This window comes from Heptranchias perlo, chromosome 32 (genome assembly GCF_035084215.1).
Source record: "Heptranchias perlo isolate sHepPer1 chromosome 32, sHepPer1.hap1, whole genome shotgun sequence".
NCBI classification, from domain to species: domain Eukaryota; kingdom Metazoa; phylum Chordata; class Chondrichthyes; order Hexanchiformes; family Hexanchidae; genus Heptranchias; species Heptranchias perlo.
Window position 1 is genome coordinate 9,710,693 of NC_090356.1, and position 8,736 is coordinate 9,719,428.

The window sequence follows — 8,736 nt, forward strand, 5'->3', positions numbered from 1 at the left end:
ATCTGAAATGGGAAAGGTTTCTGCTAACATCCCTCACGTCAGAGTTCTTTTTTAAAAAAAAACTGAGAAAAAACTCTTTGGATATATTTGGAGCTGTTGTGCAGAGTATTTTAGTGGTAACCACAGGTAACAAATAATAATTGGTAGAGACAAAAATGCTTTTAAACATTAACACCAATCCCAAATTGATTTGAGATAATTCGCTGGTTTCCTCCAGGGTATAGGTCAGATTGATTTTGAATGTAAAAACTATGAGAAGGGGAGAAAAAACTTAGTGAAATGACTACCTGAAAATCTTCAAAATATTTTTCGTTAACTTATTGCCAGTGTTGTCCCTCTGATTTTTCTTGTGATTTTTTTTTTAGCTGCAGTGGATATTAGAAAGTGTGCAGGTTAATAATTTAATCAGTGCATTCAGCTTCAATAATTGCCACGTTACCAATACTGAGCTCCTGAGCCATTCATATCCTGTACCTGCAGAACCTACTTTGGCACTGGATCATTGCTTGTGCCCGAGCTCAAAGTGAAGCATGATAGCATCACAACTTGGCCCCGTCTGCCCTGAATTCCTTCATCCCAAATTCTAATGGAGGTGGAAATCCATTCATTTTAAATCTTAAAACAGCAATTTCGCTGTATAGGAGTTGCATGTAGAATTGTACGGAATAACTCTACGCAATCCACTCCTGATTGGTCATGTAGTGATCCTTTGGTCACGTGTCCTAACATCTATTTATGTGGCTCGGTGTCAAATTTTTGGCTGATAACGCTCTTGTGAAACGCCTTGGGATGTTTTACTATGTTAAAGGTGCTATATAAATGTAAGTTGCTGTTGTTGAATTAAGACGGGCTGGGGGGGGAGGGAGGAAGATGAGAGGGAAGACTCGGCTAAACATGAATAAACTGCTGTGAAATGTTTGGTCTAATAAAGCTATGCAGCTACTGCATGTTACATGGCTGCGGGGGTCGAGGGGGGAGGGAAGAAGTGTTTAGTCGTGATGCTCTGGCCATCATGAGTGTGGGGCAGGCTTGATGGACCAGCTGGTCTTTTCATGCCCGTCAATTTTGTATACCCATATCTAACCATTGACTGTTTAACCCCAAAGTGCCTTTCCTGTAGGTGATCTGCCTTTTCGTTGCGCCAAGAGTTTCATGTGTTGATACTGCAACCATTGTCCTGTCAATCCTACCTCGAGTCACTTCTTTCTTGGAAGGGTTGATTTATCAGAAGGGTCCCCACGAGTTTGCTAGAATTGCCAGAATTCTTTAATTAAAGATGGATTTGATTTCAAGTATTGTATTTTCTCTAAGCTGTGGTTAATTCGACAATATTAAGCTTCAGATCCTAAAGCTACCAAACAATTTTCAGTTGAAGTCGAAGCAGGCTGTGGTTTGCAGGCATTAAGCTCTCCCAGGTCAAGAATAGCACAGACTAATGTAAAGTCAAGCTCTCTCTACCCTGCCTCAACAATGTACGTAAGCCATAACCTCACAAGAGCACCTGAACTGCATCAACGTTTTTTTTTTCCGTTCCCCACACCAGTCATCTGTAGGTCTGTCTGCCAATTAAGGCATTTGTATGCTGTAGATCTATACCTACAAGGAACTGAACTGGCTTGTTTCATATTGGACCCATATACAGGAGATTTTCATCCTGTCCGCCTGGGCAGGATTGGAAGCCAAATTCCAGAGGTGAAAGGTCAACGTCTACCCCATTCTAACCTAATCTGCCTTTTCTAACCTTTTTCTCTCTAATCTTCATTTCTTTGTCCCAACTCTCTTTTTGGAAGTGGGAGCAAGTTTTAGAAATACCGTTCTTGTTGGCTGAGTGGCTTGATAGATTAGCACAGGTCAACCTCTGACAGATTTGTACATGTCAAAACCCAGAATAGGCTCTGCCAACAGATATGCAAAGCCCAGAATCTGGACGAGTAGACGTGTCTGTGCCGAATGGTTTAAAGCACAACTTCTATACGAACAACTGAGCTGGTGTAAGTTCATCACAACTCCCGGTCAACACTGATTGCAGTAAAATGGAATTACTTTGATTGCGCGCCTCGGTTGTAGAATAAAAACAGAAAATGCTAGAAATACTCAGCAAGTCAGGTAGCATCTGCGGAGAAAGAAACAGAGTTGATGTTTCAGGTCGAAGACTTTTCATCGAAAAGTCTTCGACCTGAAACATTAACTCTGTTTCTTTCTCCGCAGATGCTACCTGACTTGCTGAGTGTTTCCAGCATTTTCATCGAAAAGTCTTCGACCTGAAACATCAACTCTGTTTCTTTCTCCGCAGATGCTACCTGACTTGCTGAGTGTTTCCAGCATTTTCATCGAAAAGTCTTCGACCTGAAACATCAACTCTGTTTCTTTCTCCGCAGATGCTACCTGACTTGCTGAGTGTTTCCAGCATTTTCATCGAAAAGTCTTCGACCTGAAACATCAACTCTGTTTCTTTCTCCGCAGATGCTACCTGACTTGCTGAGTGTTTCCAGCATTTTCATCGAAAAGTCTTCGACCTGAAACATTAACTCTGTTTCTTTCTCCGCAGATGCTACCTGACTTGCTGAGTGTTTCCAGCATTTTCATCGAAAAGTCTTCGACCTGAAACATCAACTCTGTTTCTTTCTCCGCAGATGCTACCTGACTTGCTGAGTATTTCCAGCATTTTCTGTTTTTATTTCAGACTTCCAGCATCCGCAGTATTTTGCTTTCGATAGTAGAATACTTGATTGAATAGAGCCCAAGTACTTGGCTGCCTTAATTTTGACACAGACTGTTATCTCTCCCATTTATTTTCTGATGTCTCTTTCTCTGCTGTTGCAGGAGAATCTAAGAAGGATAATAAAGACTTCCTGGAGGATCTGTCTGACATGAGCAGTGATGGTGAAGAGGAAGATGAAGATGAGGAGTTACCTTTTGAAGATGAATCTGATGGTGGGTTATATTGGAAATGTTTTATGCAATTAATTATTTCCAAGAAGCAGAGGCTAAATGGGGGAGCTTTCTCGCCTTCAAATCTGATGTTTGTACTTTTACAATAATGTGTTACATGCCTGGGAGTAATGGAAGGGGTCTGTATTCCCATCTCCTTTAACATTTATTGGGATACAATATTTATTACAAGACAGCAAGTTGTCTTAGATGCAACTTTTGTATAACCAGGGTAAATATTTGGCAGAGAAAGTATTGAGGAATATGAGAAAGAGAGTAGGTTATGGTAGTTTTCAAACTTTGGGACTGGCCAGTTAAACCTTAACAATGTCTACTGACCCTGTGGATATAAGTTTGAAATGAAACAAAGACACTTTGTGTGTTTGTGTGTGTGTGTGGAGGGGAGGGGGAGATGAGTGCTACTGCAAACTCCTAACAATATCTGGATCCTATATGCAGCCTGCATTTGATTAATTTGGGAAAGTCCATATTATTTCTCTCTCAGGACTAGTAGTAACTAGCGGCCTCATGGTCAACATGAGCACCTCCAAGAAAAATACATTTTGGACAGCTTCAGACAAATGTTGCTCTGGCAAAATTGATGTGTAATGAGGGTTAAATTAGTGTGACTCTTGTCCTCAATACAGCTGCCTCCAACTGTATCCTGTTGTGCTAGCTCATACACAGACGTACACAAAGAATAACTACTGCCCCCTCAACCTCTCCTTGTCCCAAAAAGAGTCAGTATCTTACTGAGCCGTCATTTACATTGCAGTCTTTTTATCCCTCTTCCTCCCCCAGGAGAGACCAAAATGTTAATTGCCTGATGCATGTTGGTCTGGGCCCCTTCCCCTGACTGCTGAGAGATTCATTTTTGAGTTGAGAAGTGGTGGTGAACTTTGTGAGGTTTGCTACTTCCTGTTTGGATGCAGCTTAAAGACTATTTTTAGTAAGAGGTGTCAGTTAATCTGATATCAGGGGGGCTCGTAGTAACTGCTGTGTATTTTTCTAACGGCGAGAGCTCAAGTGTAGATATCCACTTCTAACCTGTTGACAAGTCCTTGAAGATGTAACAAGGGTCCAACCAATGGAGGCTGGGAAGAGTTAGCTCGACCACTAACCCTGCCACTTTCCTTGGACTCTAACCCAGGCTCATCCCCAATCCTGCAATCCCAATCTCAACTGTAGAAACCCTTTTGTCCATACCCCATACCAGGGACTTGGCCACCTAGACCCAGCCTGGGCCACTGTCATTTGTCATTTCACAGCCTCCACTCAGTCTCTGGTCCAAGCTCTTCCAGATCTTGTCTCATCTGGCTATTCAGCTCATGGACCCCTATTCCATTCTCCTTTTGACTGCTATGCTCCGCTCCATGGCCCATTGCTGTGAGCAAGGCCATGAGAGCTGTACCTGATCAAATAATTTTGTAAATTCTTCTGCACACCCTATTTTCTCATTCACTTTCTTTCCCATTTTTATTCTAACTACTTTTACTCTTTTCTATTAAATCTAACCTGTTTTGATTCTTTTTCCTTAAAATAAATAAGTTTCAAATGCGATTTAACTATTCCACCTCAGTCCTGCACTCCACTTGGATACCAAATCCAAAAAAAATAGCCTTTTTGGCTGAAAACTAGCTCCAAAACCATCAGAGGCCGAATAATCTGCCAGTCAGCTTGGCTGTATGATATAGAGTCCGGGTCAAACTTTCACAAGATGGGTCATTGAACAGTGGAGCCCTGCAAGTGATTTTGTCACTCACTGGGCTGATTTTCCATTCTGGAAAGGCTGGAAGATCTGAGGTCTGATGCCAGATTCCAGCACCTCCCCCTATATATTTCACTTACTCACTCTCTGGATATAGTAAGATCACAAGACGACACTTTCAATGAGTAGAAAATGGCAATCCTTTTATTTTTAAATATGAGAAAAAAAACTATAAGCACAATTATTAACTTGGGAATTCCGTCAGAATTACATTCAAAATTGCATTTTAGAGTACAGTTATACTGCCCCTTTGTCATAGATTAAAGATGGGTTTGGGTGTGCATGAGCACAGGACTGGCAGTATAAATAACCCAGCAGATTACTGAGCCCAATAAAGTCATGAGGAGGAGTCGATCCCCTTCAGCACACCATTTCACCCCGGTTTGAGTTCGCATTGACTGTGGTATAACTCCAGTCGTAAATATTTTTGTCAGTGTAACCAGTGCTGAGGTGGTCTATTGACTCTGGTGCCCAACAGTCTGAGGAGTGGCCAGGGTTGATTTGAAAGCATTGAGTTAGGTACCTAGTCAGCTCGCTCGAGCACTCCTGGCATGCCAAGAACAAAACCAGTGCCTTCAAATGGGAGGCCAGTTATGTGTCAGTCCACTTTAAAAAATCTAGTTTTAAGCAGAACATCAATAAAAATAATAGTTTGTAGAAGAATTTGTATGGTAATGTCATTAAAGAGTTTTACCCTAAATTAATCCATAAAAAATGTTCCACAAGAATTGTCACTGAAGAAAGAGCTCAATTATAGACCTAATAAATTATAGTGAATGCTTTAGAACTTTCTTTTAAATATGCCTGGATTTCTTCAGCAGGTATATAATTGATGGTGACAGCTTGCTTCCCTATCAACCAATTTGCCAACAGTTATATTTCAGCAGTGATGTCTTATTGGTAGTATGTCACATGAAAGGTGTCATATAGCTGCTACTTGGCCTCTACTGACAAAATGTATCTGGGAGCATTCTGGTAAATTTAGTTCCATTTTTCAAAAGGTCTGTCGCTATTTAACATTGTGCATCATGAGTAATTAGCCTGGCTGATTCATTAAGTACACGGTGGTTCAGATTCAGTAATGGTACTGACGAATCACCAATTAAATGTTACCTATCTGGTCCATCAAATACGTGCTAGTGCAGGTTCAATAGTAATACAATTACCAATTAAATGCTATAGTGCCCCACATCCCTCAAAGGAAGAGAGAAATCAACCAAGTTTCCTGCTCCTGTTGTCTATCCAGTGATCCACTGCTGGGGAATCTGGGTGCGTGGACGATGGGAAAAAGACAGTATCAGGCTCCAATGTGATGTTCTCCACAATTGAGTAACCTGGTGACATGTTGTCTAGGATCATATATAAGATTGGGAACTTGGGCAGTGTTACGTCTGTGGACCTGAACCATTCAAGAGCCTGCACCTTGTGATGAGGGGGAGAAAAATTGGAATGGAATAGTAAAAATTGGTATGTGTGTGCCTGGTACAAGACTGCTACATGGAGTGACTGCATAGAAACTAGCCTGGTATTTTATTCTGTAATCCTCAAGATGGATTCCTATATTAAAGATTGAGGAACTGGGCTAAAATATTGAATAGATTTTTTTTGACAATGGCGGTGAGCTTTTATTTAGTAAAACTAAGGCAGTTAATAAAATGTACAATAAGATTTTCGTCGTGTTCTGTGTGATCTATGGAGATTCTGTAAAGTTACGTTGGTCTGAGTAATCCTATTACTTTTCTAATGATCATCTTCTACATTGAATTCTGAACAGATGAAGATGGAGTTCGTGTGAAGCCCAGCAGCGCAGCTTCAAAGAAGTTGTCACAGGCTGACCTGAAGGCGCTTGCAGAAGGAGATGAAGATGTTGTTGAAGATCTGGAGTTCTCTGACGAAGACTAATGGAATCGGTTGTGGCTGCGACGGAAGTTTTGTACTCGCTCTCCCAACATATTGTGACTATTGCTTGGATCGCTCTGAACTACCCAGACCTCAAAGGAGCAAAGTTACAATTGTATCCGTGCAAAGATCTCAATGCGGCCTTACAAGGAATCTACTTTTACAAAACCTCTTCTAAGGGGCAAATCCCTGGAAAAAAATCATTGACAAAATGTTGAAACCTTTAGTGATGACCTGCCTATATCATCATCTTCAAACATGTGTTTCCTTAGTTTTAAGTACACAGAACTAAAACAAGCATATAACAGATTGATACTTTACAATAGTTAAGTTAAAAGCAGCCCAATGACAGAAATTGGCCAAGTCTTTAGCCACTGGAATTTCAGGCATCGTTAACAAGAATTCCAGATGTTTCCTGCTGGATCAGGGACACTTGATGCTGATCCGTAGGAAGGTCTCCTTTAATGACGAGGCTGTGCCACATCAGCCCATCGGGTAAAAACCTGGACTGCTAGCTCTGATCCACAATTTTCAGCCTTTCATCGGTAATTTTATTTAATTATTGTGCTGCGTATCCATGCTGACCTTTGTGCTTAAAGTCAATACTTTACTTACACTGTTATTTGTCAACAGTTCTTAGTTATTTTATATGAACAAAATAAATCAATGATCAGTTTGTTTCACATCACTTTCAGGGGATTTGAGTCATCATTTTGGTGTGGCTTATTAGCACTCATTATGAGTGTCGCTGCCGATGAGCGTAATTGGGAGTGGTGACAGCAGTAGCTGAGATGGTTGAAATGAGGCTAAGTTAGTTGACCTCAGACAGGGCAGTAGTTGGTGCTACAGTTGAGGTCAGCATCTCTTGGTAAGAGAAAAATCAGCCAGGATTCCAGCTCCTTGTCACTATCTTGTAACCCCAGCTGAAAATTGCACGTTCGGTGAGGACATGACTGAGTTCACTTGTCGGGCCCGCCACGGTCAAAAGCCTGCCTACACTCGCAGTCTACGCTCACGCATGAAGAATGGCTACTTGGGTAAGGTTCTGGGGGATTACTGGTACCTATGAAACCGCGCCCCAGCAAGAAGAGCGAAAATTGGGGGGGAATAAATCACCTTGTACTTCTCCAATGTTTTATTTAATTCCCCCATCACTTGATGCTTTAAGAAACGATCATTGCAAAAATCGTGAATCTGGCTATCCCAGAACGGCGATTATATAAAACAGTGATGAAGATAAAGAGAAACTGTTTCCTCTGGTGTGGGAGAGTCCAGAGCAAGGGGGCATAATCTTAAAATTAGAGCCAAGCCGTGCCGGAGTGAAATCAGGAAGCACTTCTTCACCCAAAGGGAAGTGGAAACATGGAACTCTACACCCCAGAAGGATGCTGGGTCAATTGAAATGTGCAAGACTGAGATCAATAGATTTTTGTTAGGTAAGCGTAGCAAAGGAGCCAGCGGGTAAATGGATTTGAGATACAAGATCATCCATGATCTAATTGAAAGGTGGAACAGGCTCGAGGGCCTGAATGGCCTACTCCTGTCCTTCTGAATCTGGATATCATCATCAGGCTACTACTTAGAAGATTGACTGATTCTGATATTTTTAAGGAGCTGAATTAATATTGATACCATGTTTAGTGCTGTGTGCATGTTGGTCCAGTTTTTTCACACTGCTGGGGCCCAGTAATGCTGAAGATTTTCAGTAATTTTAAAGAGGAGGAGTGACAGAGTAATCCCATTGTACTTTAGTGTGCGCAGCCCTGGGGGTGGGCAGGACTGTATGCGCTAAACTACAATGATAACTCCCAAAAATGCAATTGTTGAGATAACCAGAACTGGGATCTGCTGGTAATTATTCTGCGTTCGACATTTTGTTGGTAGAATGATGACCATTATATGGCCAGCAGAACCAGTTAAAGATTAGAGAGACTTTTAAGCTTTACTGTCTAGAGATAAGATGATTGAGGGGAAATCTCACTGAGATATGTAATGTATTAAAAGACAAGGGTAACGTGTGCCCAGAACATTACTTTGTTAGTGAACAAAAGGACATAAATTTATATTAGTGAAAAATAAATTTTAAATAGGTTTCTTAGAAAAAAGTTCTTCACTCAATGGGTGCTAAACATTGGAAT

General features: G+C 41.2%; 1 protein-coding gene across 1 annotated transcript in view; it reads left to right on the forward strand.

Annotated features, from left to right (window-relative positions):
- noc2l (NOC2-like nucleolar associated transcriptional repressor) overlaps positions 1–7,286 on the forward strand; it is a 148,774-nt gene extending 141,488 nt beyond the window's left edge. The window contains exons 18-19 of the mRNA XM_067970310.1: positions 2,824–2,934; positions 6,474–7,286. Of these exons, the coding sequence (XP_067826411.1) occupies positions 2,824–2,934; positions 6,474–6,601 (239 nt within the window). The 3' untranslated portion in view covers positions 6,602–7,286. The remainder of the gene's footprint in view (positions 1–2,823; positions 2,935–6,473) is intronic.
- The last annotated feature ends 1,450 nt before the right edge of the window (positions 7,287–8,736 follow it).